At 34.6% G+C, this 22,231-nt stretch overlaps 1 protein-coding gene across 1 annotated transcript in view; it reads left to right on the top strand.

The window, feature by feature from the left end:
* Window positions 1–22,231, top strand: part of ZDBF2 (zinc finger DBF-type containing 2) — a 31,092-nt gene that overhangs the window by 1,237 nt on the left and 7,624 nt on the right. Inside the window, 5 exon segments of the mRNA XM_032479994.1 lie at window positions 5,193–5,273; window positions 6,799–6,907; window positions 10,108–10,235; window positions 17,095–17,590; window positions 17,592–22,230. Coding sequence (XP_032335885.1) covers window positions 6,848–6,907; window positions 10,108–10,235; window positions 17,095–17,590; window positions 17,592–22,230 — 5,323 coding nt within the window. The 5' untranslated portion in view covers window positions 5,193–5,273; window positions 6,799–6,847.

Raw genomic sequence — 22,231 nt, 5'->3', positions numbered from 1 at the left:
AACTTGCACTGATTTGGACCCAAAGCCTGTAAGTCAAGAATTTTCTTTTCCTTGAACCTTAACCGGTGGCCAACCTTAATAAAGACCACCTTAAAGATTCAATAAAATATCACTGCAGTGGCCAAGATATTGGATAGAAAAAAGCTGAATTCAGGATAACAATCATGTTGTGTAAAATACTGTTTGGTTAATAATTTGAAGCAATGTTTTTTTAAAATTGCAGCTTTCCAACCATTGGTGAATTGTGAAATAAATTTAGTGGATCATAACTAGCACTAAAAAAAACACAAAAAACGAAATAAGATAATAGAGAAAATGCCAGATCTCATTACATGTCCTGAGGGTATTCTGTGAAACTGTTTTAACTTTACTTGTGTGTGTGTGTGTGTGTGTCCACATATGCTGGGTCGTGATATAAAATGTATTGCTTCCCATGTGCCATGCTAATTAAGTTTGAAAGTCGCTAATTCAAGGTACTGTCAGCACTTCTTTCAGAATGAGAGCAATGATGCAATTAAGCTTAACATTAGTTTTACTCTTTTCTTTGGAATATGTGACAGTATTTATTGCAGTATATTTGATTTCTAATTATTTGTTTTCACCAAATATTAAAACAATAATTAGCGTTCCTGAAAATACAGAGTGGAAGCTATTTAAAGAAGTTCAGAGGTTAAGAGCATAAACTGCTCAGATTGACCTAGGGTCAAATCCCAGCTGCATTGGTTATTGGTGTGTGACCTAGAACAAGACAGTGCTTCTTTCTAAACCTCAGTTTCCTGATTTGTGAAGTGGGAGTTACTGGAACACCAACCTCATAAGGCTGTTTGATATTCAAATAAGATAATGCATGTGAAACTATTGATTTAGTGCCTGGCCCAGATTAAGCACTCACTAAAAGTTAGCTATTATTATTTTATTAAGACTGAATGGAGGCATTCAGGATAATTCTTGTTGCCAGAGGTAAACCTATATAAGGTGGATAATCAAAAAAAGTGGGAAATTGACAATTACTTAACAATGTTACAAGGAAAGGGACACTGAATTAAGATGGTCTTTTTATATCATTTGGCCATTGTTTTGTGTTGCTCCTCAATTGTTTTCCTATTGCTAGAAAAGTAATTTAGATTGTCATATTCAGTAAGCCAAATGCCCTTCTGTTGTGTTTCTTATTTATTATTGAGCTGATGTCTCTATTGTCAGGCAATTGAAAAATATTTCCTATAGAGATTCTGCGTTTTGTTAGCTCTTATTCAGTACCACAGTCAGCTTGAGAAACTTAAACACTACAACCCAGTGCATTTCAACGATGTTTTTATTTATGTCTGCAGTAGGTACAGATCTCAAGTATGCAAGAAATAGTCCTCCCCCTCCAAAAAAGCACAACTTTGTTTCTGTTTTGAGATAATTCTGAAGTTATCTCAGGCAGTTCAGAGATCTCTGTTAACTGCCCCTGCCTGGTTTTTGCAGTTTTAAATGTTACATAAACCAATGAAAAAAAATGTAAGCATTGCCATTTTTATAGCATTGTTATTTTTATGAAAAATAAATTGGATGATTTGGCCTCAAAAAAAAGACTGTTGCAAAAGTACTTAATTGGGTATCACAACTAAGTAAAAGGTTGGGGGAAATCTTAAACATTAATCATAATACTACTCTCAGTTCTGAAAATGTCTTTAAGTTCTTATTCTGTTTTAGAGGGACCAAAATGGAAATGTTACCGAACCGAACTTGGGTCTGCTCGCCTGCTGCACGGCAAAGCCAATCTACTGACACCAGGTTGTGGTGAAGGAAAGTACAGCGTTTATTTGCAGGGCGCCAAGCCAGGAGAACAGGCAGCTCGTGTTCAAAAGACCCGTAACTCCCCGATGGCTTTCAGGGAAGGGCTTTTTAAGGGCAACAATTGGGGTGAGGGTTGCAGCTCAGTGGATTTTCTGCTGACTGGTTGGGGGTGAGGTAACAGGGTGAATGTTTTGGGAATCTTAATCATTAATCTTCTGGTTCCATCCAGTCTGGGGTCTACCTGCTTGTGGTCAGCCTATAGTCATCATCCTCCACCTGGGTGGCGGTGTCTTAGTTTCTGCAGAACAACTCAAAGATATGCATCAGATTGTTGTATATATATCCCTTGAGGAGGAACTGGGACTTTTTTTTAATCACTGAACTATTGTTTAAGTTATCACTGCTTTTATTGCTTAATTGCTTTTCCTTTGTTTCTGCATCCCCTCACTTTCCCTAAGTAGTAACTGTTTGAGTCTGCTTTTTTTGAACTCATGGAAGGTTTAAGGAGACTAAAGCCTTTTTCTACAAACAAGAAATGGGGGACACAGGGGCTTTTGTACCCACAAAGGCCCCACAGGGTCCTGGTCCGTCTCAGTTCCCCCTTTTCTTTGATACTCCTCAATCCTGAGGGAAATGGGGTGGAACAAGAAAGGGAATAAAGTTTTGGATACAGAGGTTAATTATAAACTCACTGAGGGAACTTGGTTTTAGAGGGTCTTGGTTTCAGAAACCCCTCGAGGGTAAATCATGATACTGGTTTATGAAAATACGATTTTAAAAAAAGACTGAACTCCAGCTGTCCACAAAAAGACGTCAATGAGACAAAAAAGCATATCTTGACTTTAAATCAAACATGTATTTATTTGTATGTTTTAAGGTAGATAAAATACTAAGTTTATGTGTGTATATATTTTTGAAATCATCTTATTGACTAATTTCTAAGAAGTTAACTCACCAACTACTGTGTCTCACATTGTCAGATAAGAGGGTTTTTATCTTACACTGATAAAATGAAATAGTATGCAATTAAACATTCTGTTTTGGAATTATATATAATATGATACAGAGGTGATCATCATAAATGGTTAAGAGAGGAGGCTATAGACCAGAATGTGTAGTACCATTCCATTTTTGTAAAAAACGTGTTTAGAACAAAGAAGAATATATGAAAAATGTTAATGGTGGGATTATAGCTGACTTTTATGCTCTTTATTTTTTAATTTTTATAATTGTGCTACAATTATGTTTTGCTTTCATAATAAAGTGAATAAAAGTTATTTTTTAAAGAAAAAAATTAATGTGTGCTTTCCTAATTTACCAGCATAAATGAGACTAAGTCTCTGCTCTAAGGGATTCTGACTCTTTAAACTTGGATATTTTGGGTATAAACTAATTTTCCAGTATTCTAGAAAATAATGCTGAATAGTTTAGAAGTTATATTCCTTATCTTCTGAAAAGCATTTTTGAGTAAGAAAGAACATTGTTCCAGAATTTTATTAAAACACTCTTTGAGCATACTACTTTCCAAAAAATTTGCACACTGCCTAAATCTTTATTCTACTTTTAAATCCTGTCATGTCAGAACTCAGTCTACTTTTCCTGTTTTATTGCCCCTTAAATTCTTAAGTGAAACCGTAGCTCTAGCTGAACCTGTCAGCTTACTATCTCCAAATGTACTTTGTGCTTTCTTGCTTTTGTACTTTTGCTTCTTTGTTACTTGGGATATCTTCTTTTTTTGACAGTTGTATAAGCAAATTCTACCCATTTTCCAAATCCAGTTAAAAAACCATATCCACTGTGACATCCTTGGTCCCTCCAGCTAACACTGAATTTTGCAATTGAAGCCATTTGCACTTACTATTTGTGCTTAGGCATTTCTCAGATACCACCTGATATTTTTTAGTTTATTTCCCAATTCTATTTTAAACTTAATTAAGAGCAAGAAAGCTTGTTTTATATTTCTTTCTACCCCTTGACTCTCCTAGCATGCAACCCTGCACAGGGTAGGTACTAAATATTTATTCCTTGATCATACAGTGGTGCCACTGGCTTTTTTGAGTCCAAGATTTGAAATTTTTTGTTAACCAGTGATCCTGGATAGAGGTCAACATCTTGCCCACAACGGTGTGGAGGAAGAAAAAAATAATAATTTGGCTTGTCAATTGATGGATGATAAGGAATTGACAGTTTTTTAAAAATTAAAACTAACACAGTCAAGAGTTGCATGGCTAGTTCAGGACTCAAACTTAATTTCATGTAAATACTTCTTGAAAAAGTTTCTCATGTAGCTCATTTTGGGTTTGATAGACTCTTTGTTCTTAACCCTACCAGAGGCACGGTTATGCCTTGTGTTCTTACAGCTACTGTTCCTGGAATCCAGAGCTCTAAAGTATTTGATGGTGGGTTATATGGACCATCATAGTTACTCTGTTCCAGAGCATCTTAAGCAGTCATGTGGGATTCATTGAGTCATAGTATGTAAAGTGCTTTGTGCTTCAAAGGTTAATATTTTTTCTCCTATTATTGGAAACATAATTGTGTCACTTTTCAAACTTAAATTGTGACTTGGTACTTATTTGGCTATGGGTAGACACTTAAAGGGCTTATCTTTTTTCTTTTAAATAGTTTTATTCTAATTTATAGATGTTTGCCAAGACTAAATATAGCTGATGAAATACCTGCCTTTTTCTGCTCAAGGTAAATGATTTGTTACTTTATAAAAATACCAGGTACTAATAAAATTCAGTGTTTGTATAAAAAGACCCATTTGGTCATGTAAAGTAATATAATCCCAAGCCCCAAAGAAATGATCCCTTTAAGAATTTTATTAGTACATGAAAAATGATGACATATTATTGGTTCAACTCATATCAGAATCACCTCGGGACATTTTAAATATGTATAATATGCATGTGCCTGACTCCCCACCGGGGGACTTTTGATTCTGTAAGTTATTCAAGTGGGGTCCTAGCATGTGAATTTTCTAAAATGCCAACAGCTACTTTTGATTTATTGTAACTCAGTTTCATTGTGGCATGTGTATGACATTAGAATGATGAAAATGGCAGGTAATAATGCCATGGGAGTTAAAGGCCATAAGGGTTAAAGATCAAAAATACTTAAAAGTATTTAAATTTTGTGTGTGCGTGTGATGTTAGACTCATACTTTGATTTTGCCTTTTAATGAATGTCTTAATTATATTTTAAAGACAGCACTAAAAAGTTTGTTATTTTATGATTTTCAGAGTTTAGGTCTAAACTCTGGGGTTCTCTCAGCCTGATAATTGCCATATCTATGAATGCAACTTAAAATAAAACTTTCTTTCATTTTGTTGCTTCAGGTTAATAAGTGAAGTAAAGGGAAAAAAGACCAAATTTTAAGTAACTAATTTCTTATATATTCTTTATTTCAGAGGCTGATTTAATTGATTTATTTTCCCTATAAGTGTGAGAAGTCAGAAACTATCAAAATTTCTCATAATAAAAAGTAATAGGTAAGTGAATGTTACGATAGCATTTTGATTTAATGAAGCTTTTATATTATCGAGTGTAAGGCTATGATTTCATTTTTGAACATTGATTTTAATGAATAAACTTTTTCTTTGCTGGATAATCTTATCAGAAATACTCATAACAAGATTATTCTCTTTATGGTTTTCAACAGACGAGAATGTTTGAAATAATTAGTATTAAAAACTTGATGAAATTATTTCTTAAAATCCTATTTTCACTTTCACAAAACAGCAAAAACTGTATTGCATTGAATTTATTTAAAATAATCATAAACTATATACATTTTGTGTCAGTGAATAAATTGGCTGTGTATCAGAGTTATCTGGGGAATTAAAAAGTTTCTGAATTCTAGGCTCTGTTCTCAGATGTACTAAGTCAGAATTTGGGGGGATGATTTTTATATTCATCCTGGTTTGGAAACCACTGCAGTATGTAATGTGGGAGAATTATACTTTGGGGGAGGAGGGTAGAAACTTGTAAACTATTTTTTATTTGTGGAGAAATCTTATTGCACCAGTTGGAAAAAATACCTCTTACTTGTTTGGCTTATATAATTGTCAGAAGAAAAATGTTTTTTGTTTCAGAGGCTGTATTAGTTGTTATTTTGCTTTTTAGCAACTTTATTGGATAAATTACTTTAAAATCTGGCTCTTTGTGGATTAAGCAGAAAATAAATGTGGTATCTTTACTCTCATGACAAAGTAAAAGATATTAATATGACAGAGTTCACGTAATCTGGGATTTTGTGTAGAAGCATAATGTGAAAATTAGTGAGCTTCTTTAGCGTATAGTAAACATACTATAGTAACAACTTAGAAATATAATTTATCTTTACAAATTGAGTAGTGTATGCAGTACTGAATCAATTCCTGATAACTAACAACTTTTCAGAAAATTAATAAAAAATGTAGTCATCTAGGCTTCAAAGATTGGCAACAAACTACTCTTTTAGAAGATGCATAAATCTCAGAGGAAGACAAATACTGTATTATATCACTTATATGTGAAATCTAAAAAATAAAATAAACTAGTGTATGTAGCATAAAAGAAGCAGACTCAGATATAAAGAACAAACTAGTACTGGTTGTGGGAGTGAAGGGAAGAGGGGCAAAATAGGGGAAGGGGATTGAGAGGTGCAAACTGCTATGTATAAAATAGACAAGCTATACAGATACACAGTGCAACACGCATATAGTCAATATTTGTATAGTAACTGTAAACGGACTATAACCTTTAAAAGTTGTGAATTGTGCTGTGTTGTACATCTGAAACTTATATTGTGCATCACCTACACCTCAATGAAAAAAAAAGATACAGAGGTCTCATCTCTACTGTAGGCTCACTGAGTGATTCAGGAGCTTATGGTAGGCTTGTCTGTTTTCATAATTAATAGAAATATGAGTAGGCAGGACTGATGAATAAATTTCTGTTCTCTAATATTTTCATAGCCAGTTTCCTTGTGGTAGTAAGGAATCAATGTGATTTTGCCATTTTTCTCTTTTTCAGTTTGAGTGTTCAAGGACAACAGCCGTCTATCTGACTTTGGTTATTCAATATGCAGAACAGACAAGGATATTGCAGCTATTGCCGTGTGTGCTATAGTAACCTGGAACAGGTGAGAGGATCCTGTCATCATGGTTACACCTCAAGGACCTAGTAGTAACTTTCTCTTCTTTTACGTTTTATTAAATTCCTTTATTCGTTCATGGAACAGACCATATTGAGAGTCTACTTAGTGGGCAGATACTATTTTAAAGGTTGCAGGGATTTGGCCATGAACAAAATCAGTTTTCTTTATTAATGAATCTTACATTATAGTGCAGTAAGGCAGATTATAAATAGTCATGTAGATTTAGTACATAATAGATCAAATTGTGATAAATGTTCTGAGGAAATAGAGAAGAGTGTGCAATTCTAGGTAGGATGGGCAGATGATGTTAAGAAAGTGACATTTAAGTTGAGGTATGAATGAAGTGTGGGGGCCAGGCGTGCTTGTATCTAGGGGAAGAATTTCCAGGTAGACAGAAGAGAGAGCAAGGACAGAGACCCTGAGGCAGAGGGGTGGTTGGCATGCTGACCAAAAGCCAGGAGGCCAAAGTGGCTGCCATGGAGGGTGGGTGGGGAGTGGATGCTAAGTGACAGGTGTAAAATTGAGAGCATTGGATTTCGTAAGACATTGTAAGATAAGATAAGGACTTTGAATTTTAGACATCGATGCACAAAAGTTACAGATTTTACTGTAGTTGAGTTTATCTTGTCTTTTTTCTTTTGTTGCTTGTGGTTTTGGTGTCATAAAGGTTGCCTAATTCAAGATCATGAAGATTTATGCCTGTGTTTTCCTCTAAGAGTTTTATAGTTTTAGCTTTTACATATAGGTCTTTGATTCACCTTGAGTTAATTTTTATATATGGTATTGATTTAATTACCTCCCCAAAGCTCTGTTTTAAAAAAATACAACCATATGAGGGGTTATTAGAACTTCACCATAAGAATTTTGGGGGCGGGGACACAGTTCACTCTATAGCAATTACATGGATTGAGTTTTGGATGTTAAACCAATTTTAAGGTGTGAGGTGGTGTCTCATTGTGATTCTGATTTGCATTTCTCTGATACTGGTGATGCTGAGCAGCTTTTCATGGTCCTGTTGGCCATCTGCATTTCCTCTTTTGGAAAAATGTCTGTTCAGATCTGCCTATATTCAAAATGGGTTGGTTGGTTGGTTGCTTTTTAATTGAAATACAGTTGATTTAAAATGTTGTATTAGTTTCTGGTGTACAGCATGGATGGACTTGGAGAACATTATGCTAAGTGAAATAAGTCAGACAGAGAAAGACAAATACTGTAAGATAGCCCTGACATGTGGAATCTAAAAAGAAACAACAAACTAGTGAATATAACAGAAAAGAAACAGACTCACAGATGTAGAGAAGGAACTAGTGGTTACCAGTGGGGAGACGGAAGGGGGAGGGGCAAAATGAAGGTAGAAGAGTAAGAGGTACAAACTATCAGATGTAAAACAAGCTACAAGGATGTATTGTACAGCATGGGGAATATAGCCAATATTTTATAATAACTATAAATGGAGTATAACCTGTAAGAACTGTGAATCATTATATTGTATACCTATAACATGTAATATTGCACATCAACTATACTTCAATTAAAAATGTGATATTGTAAAATAAATATGTAAATAAATAAATTTAAAAAATTTTGATGTGGGGATACATTCAGTCTATAGCAATTATATTGATTGAGTTTTGAATGTTAAACCAATTTTTCGTTCCTGGACTAAATTCCACTTGGTCGTAACGTATGATCCTTTTTATGTGTTGCTGGATTTGGTTTGCTCGTATTTTGTTGAGGATTTTTGCATCTGTATTCATAAGGGATATTGTCTGTAGCTTTTTTCCCTTGTGATGTCTTTGGTTTTGGTATTAGGGTAATACTGGCTTCATAGAGTGAGTTGAGCAGTGTTCATTTCTCTTCTTTTTGTTGGAAGAGTTTGTGAAGCATCATCTATGGAGATTTGAAGTAAGTATTTATGGTAATAATAGATGCAGTTTTCTGACCAGGGTTGGTTACTTAGAAGAGTCTCACGTTTTTCTCCAGGGTATAAGCTGTGGAATTGTGTCATAGGTGAAGTAGTGATATAATGAAGCTCTGGGTCTGCTAGTGCTAAACTGTTTCATCTTATATAATATCTAAGACAAGTTTATAATACGTAAAAATTCTGCTGTTTAGTGGCTTTTTGCTAACTCATCCTGGATACAAAGATCAATTCCAAGTGGATTGTAGATATAAGTATTGTAGGTGAGACAATAAAGCTTCTAGAAACAAATAGGAGAAAAATCTTTATGACTTTGAAGTGGGAAGAGATTTCTTAAACTGGTCACAAAAAGCAATGACAAAGAAAAAAATTGGTAAATTGAACTGCAGTGAATTTACGAAACAGTGGAAGATGACTAAGAAAGCGTAAAATTATCCTGTAACTATTCTTGGGAAAGATGTTGGATTTACTTGGGGGTTGTCTGTGTGTGCACGCATGCAACAATATAACTATTTATGAACACACATACACACGTACACAAAGTGAAAAGATAAGCCACAAAGAAGATGACACAGATCTTCCTCAATTTGTGATGAGATTACATCCTGATTGTAATTTGAAAAATCTTAAATTGAGAATGCATTTAATACAGCTAACCTACTGAACATCATAGCTTAACCTAGCCTACACTAAAGCGCTGAGAACACTTACATTAGCCTACAATTGGGCAAAATCATTTAATCCAAAGCCTGTTCTAAATAATTGAATAGCTCATGTAATTTACTGAATACTATGCTGAAAGTGAAAAACAGATGGTTGTCTGGGTACAGAATGGTTGTAAGTCTCTGGGTTGTTTACCCTCGTAATAGGATGACTGATCTTTTTCCTCTACATCCCCTCCCACGGACTTTAGGTTCCAACTGGATTGCTTTTCATCCCTTCCTACTCATCCTACATGTGTATCTTTCTTACAGGCTTGGTTATATAGGAGTCTTGCTAGTTTCCTGTTTTCAGTGAGAATTGTTCTACTTGTAGATGTATTTTTGATGTGTCCTTGGTGGGGGAATTAAGATCCACGTCCTCTAATACTCTGCATTGATTGGAGCTCCCCATTTGGGTTTTAGATTGTATTTTAGAATTGCTTTATAGAAAGGATGTATCAATTTATACATCTACCAGGAGTATAATGAACCTATATATTCTGACACTCTCACTACTTGTGAGTATTACCCATTTAAAAATACTTATTTTTTTTTCTTTATAGCATATGTCCAGTGATCGGCACAGATACTTGACCATACAGAGTAGACAGTGGAAGGGTTCCCGTACTCTGATGGAACGTTTCTTGCAGGATGTACTGCGACACCACCCATATCGTTATCAAAAAAGCAGGTAAAGTAACTGAATGGAATAATATTAGTACATAGTTATATGTTATAGCATACATATAAGTTACAGTTTGTGTTAATGTTCCAGTACTTCCTAAAGTGAATCTTTTGAGTCAAGCAATATAAAGTGAAATTTTGTCTAGTAACATACCTTGGCAATCATTTTTTAATTTTTCCCAGCCTAAGTAAGAAATTTCACTATACAAGATATGTACTACACTATGCTTTTACTAAAGAAAAGTCTTAGGTCAGTAAATAATTATATATCATTAATGTGTTTTGTAAGGATGTCATAGGACTAAGCACAGGAAAAAGGTGGGAGTAAACATAGCTTTTACAAGATTAGTAACCAAAAAGCTGGGGACAGTAGCCAAGTAAGGGTGGTCAAAGTAAAAATTAAGTCAATTACACATTAATGGAACTATTTGCTAGCTATTTGCTAGTCTATCAAATAGAACTGGCTCTTTTTATTATTTGTCAGTATCTTGATAGCTTACTCATATCAGTTTATTTTGGTTGTTTTAATAAAAATAAATATTTTGATACCAGTTTAAAGGTTAATATCCTATGTTAAAGGAAAACTTTGGTAGAAAATCAGATTATGTACTGTGGTGACTTTGCAGCTACAACTATACGAGAGAAGGCAAAACAGATCATTTGCACATCTGTGAAGATTTGTTTGAGTTCAGCACCAGCAGTAGAAAAAAAGGATGCACTTCTTGAAGGCTTTGCAAGTCATCAACCTAGAATTTGCAAATGGCGAAAAAAGTTTTATGGGGAAAAGTTAGGATAAAAATATGTAGTTTCTTAGCTGGTGGAAAGATGGAATTAGCCTATCTTGGGGTCAGCATAAATTTCCAGTTTTCAGTGTATATAAACAGTGCTACAACAAACATATTTGTACGTGTAACTCTGTAGAGTAGATTCCTAGAATTTGAACTTTTGAGCTAAAATTTATGGACATTAAAGGTAGTTTTTATTTCTTAAATTTTCATTTTGAAATGATTTCAGGCTTACAAAAATTTAGTTACAAAACCAGTACAAGGAGTTCTTGTGTAACTTTACCTAGCTTCCCCAAATATTAAATCTAAAATAACCACAGTACAGTGATCAAATCCATGAAATTACATGATGCCATATTATTTATAGACCCGAGTCAGATTTTTTCAGTTGTCTTACTAATGTCCTCTTTCTGGACCAAGATTCAATCCAGGACCGCACATGGCATTGAGCTGTCACATCTTACTCTCCCTTGATCACTGGTAGTTCCTCAGTCTATCTTTGTTTTCAAGACCTTGACACTTTTTAAAGAGTACTGGCCAGTTTTTTGGGGTAGGGTATCCCTAAATTTGGGTATGCCTGATGTTTTCTCCTAATTAAACTTAGGTAATATATTTTGGATAAGAATAAATTATAATTGATGGTTGTACCCTTCTCTGTATCAGATGAGACCCATGATATTGAGTCTCATTGCTGGTGATGTGGACTTGGATTACTTGATTAAGGTGGCTTCTACACCGTAAAGCTAATAAAATTTTTCCTATTGTAATTAATAAGATACTTGTGGGGAAGTACTTTGAGACTATATAAATATCCTGTTTCTCATCTTACTTTCACCCACTGATTTTATTCATTCATTCATTAATGATTTATTCAATCATTCATTAATGATTCTTCCCTGAAACAGTAGTTACATGTATTAATCAGAGTTCTACCATAAAGAAGATCTTTCTTATTCCCTCACTTAATTATTCAGTCATCTATTTCCATCATTTTTAACTCAAGAATGTCTTTTATTCTGTGGGTTTTAATCCATTGCTATTATTTCTTTCATTGCTCAAATTGTATATGGAAATGTTTAATTCTTTTAAAAATTAAACAAAATTTATTTTATTTCATTTTTAATTGAAGTATAGTTGCTTCACAATATTATATAAGTTACACATGTAAAATATAGTGATTTCCAATTTTAAAGGTTATACTCCATTTATAGTTATTATAAAGTATTGGTTGTATTCCCCATGTTGTACAGTATATCCTTGTAGCTTATTTTATACCTATTAGTTTGTACTTCTTACTCCTTTACCCCTATATTTCCCCTCCCCCCCCTTCCCCTAGTAATCACTAGTTTGTTCTTTATATCTGCGGGTCGGCTTCTTTTTTGTTACAGTCACTAGTTTGTGGTATTTCTTTAGATTCTGCATATAAGTGATGTCATACAGCATTTGTCTTTCTCTGTCTGACTTATTTCATTTAGTATAATGCCCTCCAAATCTATTCATGTTGCCACAAATGGCAACATTTCTTTTTAATTGCTGAGTAATATTCCATTGTATATATATATACCTCATTTTCTTTATCCATTCATCTGTTGATGGACACTTAAGTTGCTCCGTATCTTAGCAATTGTAAATAGTACTGCTATGAGGATTGATGTGCATATATCTTTTCAAATTAGTATTTTGGGGTTTTTTTGGATATATACTTAGGAATGGAATTGCTGGGTAATATGATAATTCTGTTTTTAGTTTTTTGAGAAACCTCTGTACCATTTTCCACAGTGGTTGCCCCAACTTACATTCCCATCAACAGTGTACGAGGGTTCCCTTTTCTCAAAATCCTCACTGACATTTTTTTTTTTTTTTGATGATAACCATCTGACAGATGTGAGGTGATATCTCATTGTGGTTTTGATTTGCATTTCCCTGATGATTAGCAGTGTTGAGCATTCATGTAACTGTTGGCCATCTGTGTTTCCTCTTTGGAAAAATGTCTATTCAGTTTTTCTGCCCATTTTTAAATCAGGTTGTTTTTTGGATGCTGAATTGTATGAGCTGTTTATATATGTTGGATATTAATCCCTTATTGGTCATATCATTTGCAAATATTATCTCCCTTTCAGTAGGTTGTCTTTTCATTTTTTGAGTGATTTGTTTTGCTCTGAAAAAGCTTTTAAGTTTAATTAGGTACCATTTGCTTATTTTTGCTTTTGTTTTCTTTGCTCTAGGAGATGAATCCAAAAAAGTATTGCTCTGATTTATGTCAAAGAGTGTTCTGCCTATGTTTTCCTCTAGCAGTTTTAAAGTATCCAGTCTTACATTTAGGTCTTGGGGGAAGGTATAGCTCAAGTGGTAGAAAGCATGCTTTGCATGCGTGAGGTCCTGGGTTCAATCCTCAGTACCTCCTCTAAAAGTAAAGAAAGAAATAAACCTAATTATCTCCCCTCTGCCCCCCCCCCAAACCAAATAAACACTTAGGTCTTTAAACCATTTTAAGTTTATTTTTGTTTATGGTGTTAGAGAAGGTTCTAATTTCATTCTTTTACATGTAGCTGTCCAGTTTTCCCAGCACCACTTACTGAAGAGACTCTTTTCTGTATTGTGTATTCTTGACTCTTTTGTCATAGAGTAATTGACCATAAGTGTGTGAGTTTATTTCTTGGCTCGCTATCCTGGTCCATTGATGTGTGTCTCTTTTTGTTCCAGTACCATACTGTTTTGATGACTGTAGCTTTGTAGTATAGTCTGAAGCCAGGGATTATGATTCCTTCAGTTCTATTCTTTCTCAAGATTATGTTGGCTACTCTTGGTCTTTTGTGTTTCCATACAAATTTTAAAATTACTTGTTCTAGTTCTGTGGAAAATGCCATTGGTATTTAGATAAGAATTGCACTGAATTTGTAGATTGCCTTGGGTAGTATGGTCATTTTAACAATATTGATTCTTCCAATCCAAGAACACAGTATATCTTTTCATCTGTTTGTTTCATCTTCAGTTTCTTTCATCAGTGTCATAGTTTTCCAAGTACAGGTCTTTTGCCTCATAAGTAGTTATATTTCTAGGTATTTTATTCTTTTTGATATAGTGATAACTTAATTGTTTCCTTAATTTCTCTTTCTGATACTTCATTGCTAGTGTATAGAACTGCAACAGATTTCTGTATATTAATCTTGTATCCAGCAACTTTGCAAAATTCATTGATGAGCTTTAGTAGTTTTCTGGTGCATCTTTAGGACTTTCTATGTATAGTATCATGTCATCTGCAAAAGTGACAGTTTTATTTCTTTCTTTCCATTTTGAATTCCTTTTATTTCTTTTTCTTCTCTGATTGCTGTGGCTAAGACTTCCAAAAATATGCTGAATAAAAGTGGTGAGAGTGGGCATCCTTATTTTATTCCTGATCTTAGAGGAAATGCTTTCAGCTTTTCATTGTTGAGGATGATGTTAGCTGTGGGTTTGTCATATATGGCCTTTATTATGTTGAGGTATTTTTCCTGTACATCCACATTGTAGAGAGTTTTTTTAATCACAAATTGATGTTAAATTTTTTCAAAAGCTTTCCTGCATTTATCATATGGTTTTTATTCTTCAATTTGTTAATTTGGTGTATCACACTGATTGATTTGCAGATACTGAAAAATCCTTCTATCCCTGGGATAAATCCCACTCGATCTTGGTATATAATTCTTTTAATGAATTGTTGGATTTGGCTTGCTAGTATTTTGTTGAGGATTTTTGCATGCATGTTCATCAGTGATATGGCCTGTAATTTCCCTTTCTTATAATATCTTTGTTTGGGTTTGGTATTAGGATGTGCTGGCTTCATAGAATAAGTTCAGAAGTTTCTAACCTTACACCTGAAGTTACTAGAAAAAGAAGAACAAACAGAACCCAACCCAAAGTTAGTAGAAGGAAAATATTCAAAAAGATCAGAGCAGAAATAAATGAAATAGAGACTGAAAAAAATTAGAAAAGATAAATGAAGCTAAAAGCTTGTTCTTTGAAAAGATAAACAAAACTGATAAACCTTTAGCCAGATTCATCAAGAAGAAAAGGGAAAGGGCCTAAATCCATAAAATCAGAAATGAAAAAGAAGTTACAGCTGACTTCACAGAAATACCAAGGATCATCAGAGACTACTATAAACAACTACATGTCAATAAAATGGGCAACCTAGGAGAAATGGACAAATTCTAGAAAGGTACAATCTCCCAAGATTGAACCAGGAAGAAATAGAAAATATGAGCAGACCAATTACTAGTAATGAAACTGAATCAGTAATTTTAAAAATCCCAATGAACAAAAGTCCAGGACCAGATGGCTTCATAGGTGAATTCTACCAAATATTTAGATAGGAAATTTTTAATTCTCGATAGACATTCCCTAGAATGCTATACCAGTTTATACACAATTTATGCAGTTGGTCATACATGTTTACATTTGTCTTTCTCTGTCTGGCTTACTCAGTGTGATAATCTCTAGGTTCAAGAAGAGTGGTTTTTAAGCTTTAGTAGTTATGATTTTAGAGGGCTTTTTTGGGTCATTGTTGTAAAATTAGTTTAAAATGCATAGAAATATGAATTGTGATTTGGTTGTTAATTTTATTTATTTATTTATTTATTTATTTATTTATTTATTTATTTAGGTTGTTGCATAGTTGTTAATTTTAAATTCACACAAATACAGATGAAAATCTTTTGGGATTTCCAACATGTTTGATTTTATAGTTCTGCCTTCCTTTCTTTTCTTAGCCAAATGTTATAAACTTAATTTTATTTTGAGAATAATTGTGATAGTCTTTAAGACAAATGGAGATTATCTTTTAGGGTTCTGAAAAACTAGGATAAAGTGATTATTGTGCTGCAATTTTATTGATTAGCATTCAGAAGTATGAAAAATTATAGATTTTTTGCCTCATCATGATATTATTTTGATACCACAGTTAACTTTTTTATTTTACAAATGCCAAAAAGTGTTATCTTAATACTAATTATGATAATATATTTTCATGGAAAAGTAATAGTAATATTTAGGACATGTTAAAAAAAATTTCTTATGGTCAACACATGTATGCATGTCCTTGTAGACAACTTTATCATCTCTCAAACTGAAAAATATTTGATAAAGCTGTATTTTAGTATTAATCTATTTTAAATTATTTATTTATTATTTTTAATGGACTATTTTTAGGGCAGTTATAGATTTATAGAAAAATTGAGAAGATAGTACAGAGAGTTCCTATATATATCTCCTCATCCAGTTTTCCTATTACTAACACCTTACATTAATAGGTTACATTTGTTACAATCAAGGAACTAATACCATAACTAAATTCTGTAGTTTATTCAGATTTTCTTATTACTTGTCAGCCTTTTGGCTAAAGTCAAGTGTAGATTTTCTTAATTTTCACCTAATGTCTTTTTCTGTTTTGGGATCCCATCCAGTACAAGCACATTACATTAACTTGTCATGTCTCCCTAGACTCCTTTTGGTATTTTTAATTTTAATAGACATTGCCAAATTGTTCTTCGCAGAGATTAAACTAATCTAAACTCCTACCAAAAATGTACTAAAGTGCCTGTGTCATTGCACTCTTGCCAAAATAATGTATTAATAATAGCTAACATTTGTGAATGATTACTATTTTCCCGGCTTTTTGCAAAAATGCTTTTTTACATTCAGTATCTAATTTACTCCTCAAAACAATCTCATGAAGGAAAATAATATTAGTTCCCCTTTTTTGGAGGAGGAAACTAAAGTCTAGATGGTTAAATAACTTGTGTTAAACTTTTTGCTATTTACCATTCTGATAACTGAAAAGTGATATATGGGTTTATTTACATTTTTTCATGTTTAGGAGCCATTAGTGTTTATTAAGTAGCACTTTGTGGAGTTCCCTCCATCTTCTGCACTGATTACCTTTCTGAAATACATGTAATGTATAGCCTGGTGTGATTGCCTTGACTCTGTCTTCTAGGAATCTGGCCCAGGATAGAAAGAAAATAATTTTTAGTATGTCTTTTAAAAAAAGCATTTTAAACAGATATTAATATATTTTCATGGCTGTTTTCCCTTGCTTTTTAGATCAATGCAAAAGAAGAGACTTCCTATGAATACTGCAGCACCTTCTGAAGTGGTTCCTAATAATGATTTTACTCCTGAAGAAATGGCAGTAGATGCTGATGGAGTCAGAGGAGAGATGCCCACCAAGGATTCTAAACCTGTTGAAGACATGTATTCTAGATCTAGTAAATCTCAAGAGTATATACAGGGTGTTTCAGTTCGACCATCAGTTATTCAAAAAGTGGAGAAAGGACAGCAGCAGTCCTTGGAGTTCGTTCACAAAATTGGGAACAACATGAAAGAATTTAATTCAGTTGGTATTGGTCACTCTACAAATAATAGACAAAGTGTAATACGTTTTTCAGTTATTTCTAATGCTCCTGTTAGTTGTTTACCTGAAAGTTCTCATGAAAGACCAGTTACAACTAATACTACTACTTTGTTACCACTAGGAGCCCATTTTGATTCAGTTGGCGAATGTGACCCAAACAAAGTTGACAAATACCTTAAACAGGCTGGATGGGGACTCTGGAAATCTTACGCTCTCATGTTATCCAGAAACTTCTTCAGGTTCATGTCAGAAACCTAAAGAATCAAATAGGGAATCTTTATGTATAAATTCAGATAAATTGGTTATACAGGAAGATGTAAAATCTCAGGGTAAAACTTTGTCAGCTGGCTTTGAAGCACATGAATTTGTGGGTACTGAAGGCTCCTTAAAATTGGAATCTCTTTCCAAATTAGCAGTAAACCCAGCAATCAACATGAATAAAACTGACATACCTGTTAATAAAGGAATCTTTGAAGATGGCATTCCAAAGCATCATGAGGAATTCTTTCCTAATATGGATTGTACCCAAGAAGGAAAGCATTTGGCCTTTTTGGAACAGAAGACCTCAGTGAGTTCCGAAATGAAGTTGGCTGGTGGCTCTCTTCAGTCAGCGTCTGATCACCCTGAAGAGGATGTGCCAGACCTTTGGAAGGAGGAGCAAATTGACCAAGAAGATAAGAACTATGAATTAAGAAGTTCTGAAATGAGTTTTGATGGCAGTTCTTCTTTTTATTCACTTACTGACCAATCGAAAGAGACTGCTAATGAAATAAACCTTTCAGAGGAAGTACATGCTGATTTGCAGTATAAGAATAGCGAATCTTCTGTTTCTGAAATAAGTTCTGATTGTGATGGCTCTCTTCACTTGATTACGAACCAAACTCAAGTAATTGTTAAAGATATAAGTGCTCAGAAGGCAGTGCATATTAGGCTGGTTGATGAAAGCTATGAATCTAGTGATTCTGAGATGACTTTTGATAGCAATGCCTCACTTCAGTCAAGTGATGACTACCCCCAACAGCCTGATAAAGAAGCAAACCTTCTGAAAAGGGCACACACTGGCTTGGTTGATATGAACTATGGATCCAGTAGCTCTGAAATAAGTACTGATTCTGTTTTCTCACTTGAGTCAGTGGTTGACCAACTCCCAGTGGCTGTCACAGAGAGAAAACTTCAGAAGTTTCACAATGGCTTGGTTGATATGAACTATGGATCCAGTAGCTCTGAAATAAGTACTAATTCTGTTTTCTCACTTGAGTCAGTGGTTGACCAACTCCCAGTGGCTGTCACAGAGAGAAAACTTCAGAAGAAGGTTCACATTGGCTTGCTTGATATGAACTATGGATCTAGTAGCTCTGAAATAAGTACTGATTCTGTTTTCTCACTTGAGTCGGTGGTTGACCAACTCCCAGTGGCTGTCACAGAGAGAAAACTTCAGAAGGTTCACAGTGGCTTGGTTGATATGAACTATGGATCCAGTAGCTCTGAAATAAGTACTGATTCTGTTTTCTCACTTGAGTCAGTGGTTGACCAACTCCCAGTGGCTGTCACAGAGAGAAAACTTCAGAAGAAGGTTCACATTGGCTTGTTTGATATGAACTATGGATCTAGTAGCTCTGAAATAAGTACTGATTCTGTTTTCTCACTTGAGTCGGTGGTTGACCAACTCCCAGTGGCTGTCACAGAGAGAAAACTTCAGAAGGTTCACAGTGGCTTGGTTGATATGAACTATGGATCCAGTAGCTCTGAAATAAGTACTGATTCTGTTTTCTCACTTGAGTCAGTGGTTGACCAACTCCCAGTGGCTGTGACAGAGAGAAAGCTTCAGAAGAAGGTTCACATTGGCTTGGTTGATAAGAACTATGGATCAAGTTGTTCTGAAACAAGTTTTGATTCTGATATTTCTCTTCAGTCAGTAGTTGATCATCCCCAACTGGCTGTCAGAGAAAGAAACCTGGTAGATAGGCTTGTTTACCTGAAAGATAAGAATCGTAAACCCAGTAGTGCTAAAGCACATCTTGACTGTGATGTCTTTCTTGAGACAGTGACTGATGAACCTCAGAGGGCCATTGAAGAAATAAATCTGAAAGAGAAGAATGACCTTATGGATATGAGCTATGAGTCTTATGGCTCTGAGATGAGTTTTCACACTGATGCTCAATTAGCACCTGACCAATCCCAAGTAGCAGTTAAAGAAGTAAACATTCAGGAAGTAGCTGTTGACTTGGAGAGTAAGAGTGTTATATCTAGTGTTCCTGGTCTAAGTTTTGGTTCTCATGCTTCTCTTTATCGATCAGGTAATGACCAACCTCAAGGGGCTTTGAGTGAAATAAATCTGAAAGAGTTAAATATTGACATGGAAGTTAAAAGGTATAGGTGCTCCAGTTCTGAGTTGACTTTTGATTCCAATTCTCCTCTTACATCAGTTACTGAGTATTCTGAGCTGGATGTTGAAGAAGTAAGAAAGAAGCACATTAACCTGGAAGATGAGAGCTTTGAGTCAATTAGTTCTAGAATAACTTTGGATTCTGATACTCCTCTTCATTTAGGGCCTGATCAGCCTGAATTAGCCGATAAAGAAACAGTCATTCAGAAAGAAGGGTATGTACACTTAGGAGGGAAGGACGATGAACCCACCACTTCCAAGATAAGTTTGGATTCTTACATCCCTTTTCACCCAGTGATTAATCCTCCAGAAGAAGCTGTTAAAAATCTGTTAAATTTTCAAAAAGAAGAGTGGGTACCAGTCGAAAATAGAGAAAACAAACCTAATGGTTCTGAATTAAGTTTTGATTATGGTATTTTTCACTCAGTTACTGGACATTCTGAAGATCCCATTAAAGAAAGAAGCCTTCAGAAAGAAGAGAACGTACACTTAGAAAATAAGAATAATGTACCCAGTGTTTCTGAAGGCAGTTCAAAATCTGATACCTCTTTTCAGTTAGTGGCGAATCATCCTGATGTAGCTATTAAAGAAATAAATCTTCAAAAAGAAGAACATGCAAACTTAGCAGAGAACGGTAATGAGTTAAGTATTTCTGAAACAAGTTGGAATTCCGGTATTCGTCTTCAGTCAGTGATCTACAAACCTGAAATGGTTGTTAAAAAACTATGGCTTCAAAAAGAAAAGCATGCTCAATTAAAAGCTAAATGTGCTGAATTTAGTGGTTCTGAAACAAATTTAGATTCTGATATCCCTCATTGTTCAATAATAGAACCTCAAATAGCTGTTAAAGAAATAAATGTTCAGAAAGAAGAATGTGTTGGTCTAGAAAATAAGAGCAATAAATATAGTAGTTCTGATACAATTTCGGACTCTGATGTCCCTCCTCGGTCATTGACTGAAAAACCTCAAGTAACTGTTTTGAAGGAGGACCATGTTGACCCAGAAGTTGAAAGTACTAGACCTGGAAATTTTGAAATAAATTTGGGTGTTAATGCCCCTCTTCATTCAGTTCTTGACCAACCTCAGCTAGCCCTTTTGAAGGAAAAACATGTTGATCTGGGAGATAAAAACAGTGAATCTGGTGGTGGTAAAGAAGGTTTTAATTCTGATCACCTTCATTCATTGCCTGGACAATTTTGGAAAGTGATCAGAAAAACAAACCGATGGAAGGAAGATGATATGGGCCTGAAAAATAAGGTCAATGAACCTAATGTTTCTAAATTAATACATAATTCTGATGTTTCTCTCCAGCCTGTGTCTGATCAACCTGAAGTGGGTGTTAAACAAATAAACCTCGAGAATGAAGGTCATGTGTACTCAGAAGATAAGAACAGCCGATCTAGTGGGTCTGAAATGAGATTGGATTCTGAGTTCATGGTTCAGTCAACAGTTGATCATCCTCAGATAACTATTCTGGAACAAGAGCACTCTGAGCTAGAAGATAAGCACAATCAATCTTGTGGTTCTGAAATAAGTGTTGATTCTGTTGATCCCCTTCAGTCAGTGCCTGACCAGCTTAGAGAAACTGTTAAAGAAAAAAGCCTTTGCAAGGATCAAGTTGACATGGAAGATAAGAGAGATAAATCTAAGCATTTTGAAATTGTATATGATTCTGATGTCCTTTTTCAGTCAGTGGCTGGCCAAACTAGAGAAGTTGTTAAGGAGATCAACCTTTGGAAGGAGCATGTTGACTTGGAAGATAAGGTTGTCAAACCTAGTGATTCAAAAATAAATTTTGATTCTGATGCACCTCTTCAGTCTGTGACTAATAAAATTCAAGAGGCTGTTACAGAAATAAATCTGAGGGAGGGACAGGTTTGTCTGGATGCTAAGAGCTATGAACCCCGTGATTCTGAAATCATTTTTGTTTCAAATGCCCCTCTTCAGTCAATGGTTGAGCAGCCACATGTTTTGGAAGAGCAACAAGCCAATTTGGAAGATAAAAGCAGTGATCCTTGTGATCCTGATATAAATTTTGTTTCTGATGAAACTTTTCAGTCAGTGGCTGACCACCTTCCAAAGTCTGTTAAAGAAATAGGTCTTTGGCAGGAAGACCATGTTTACCTGGAAGATAAGAAATATAAACTAGGTGATTTTGAAGTAAGTTATGATTCTGATGTTCACTTTGTAGCTGGTCATTCTCCTGAGGCTGTCAAAGAAATAAGCTTGCAAGAGAAGAATGATTCTGGTGTTCATCTTTGTTTAGAAGTTGGCCAATCTCAAGTGGTTTGTAAAGAAATGAACCTTCAGAAGAAAGAGCATCTTGGCATGGAAGAAAAGACCAGTGAACCTAGTGATTCTGACATAATGTGTGATTCTGATGTCTCTTTTCAAATAGTGATAAATGAACCTCAAGAGTCGGTGAACCTGGTGACTGGTGA

This window comes from Camelus ferus, chromosome 5 (assembly GCF_009834535.1).
Source record: "Camelus ferus isolate YT-003-E chromosome 5, BCGSAC_Cfer_1.0, whole genome shotgun sequence".
NCBI classification, from domain to species: Eukaryota; Metazoa; Chordata; class Mammalia; order Artiodactyla; family Camelidae; genus Camelus; species Camelus ferus.
This window is presented reverse-complemented; position numbering and strand designations above follow the sequence as displayed.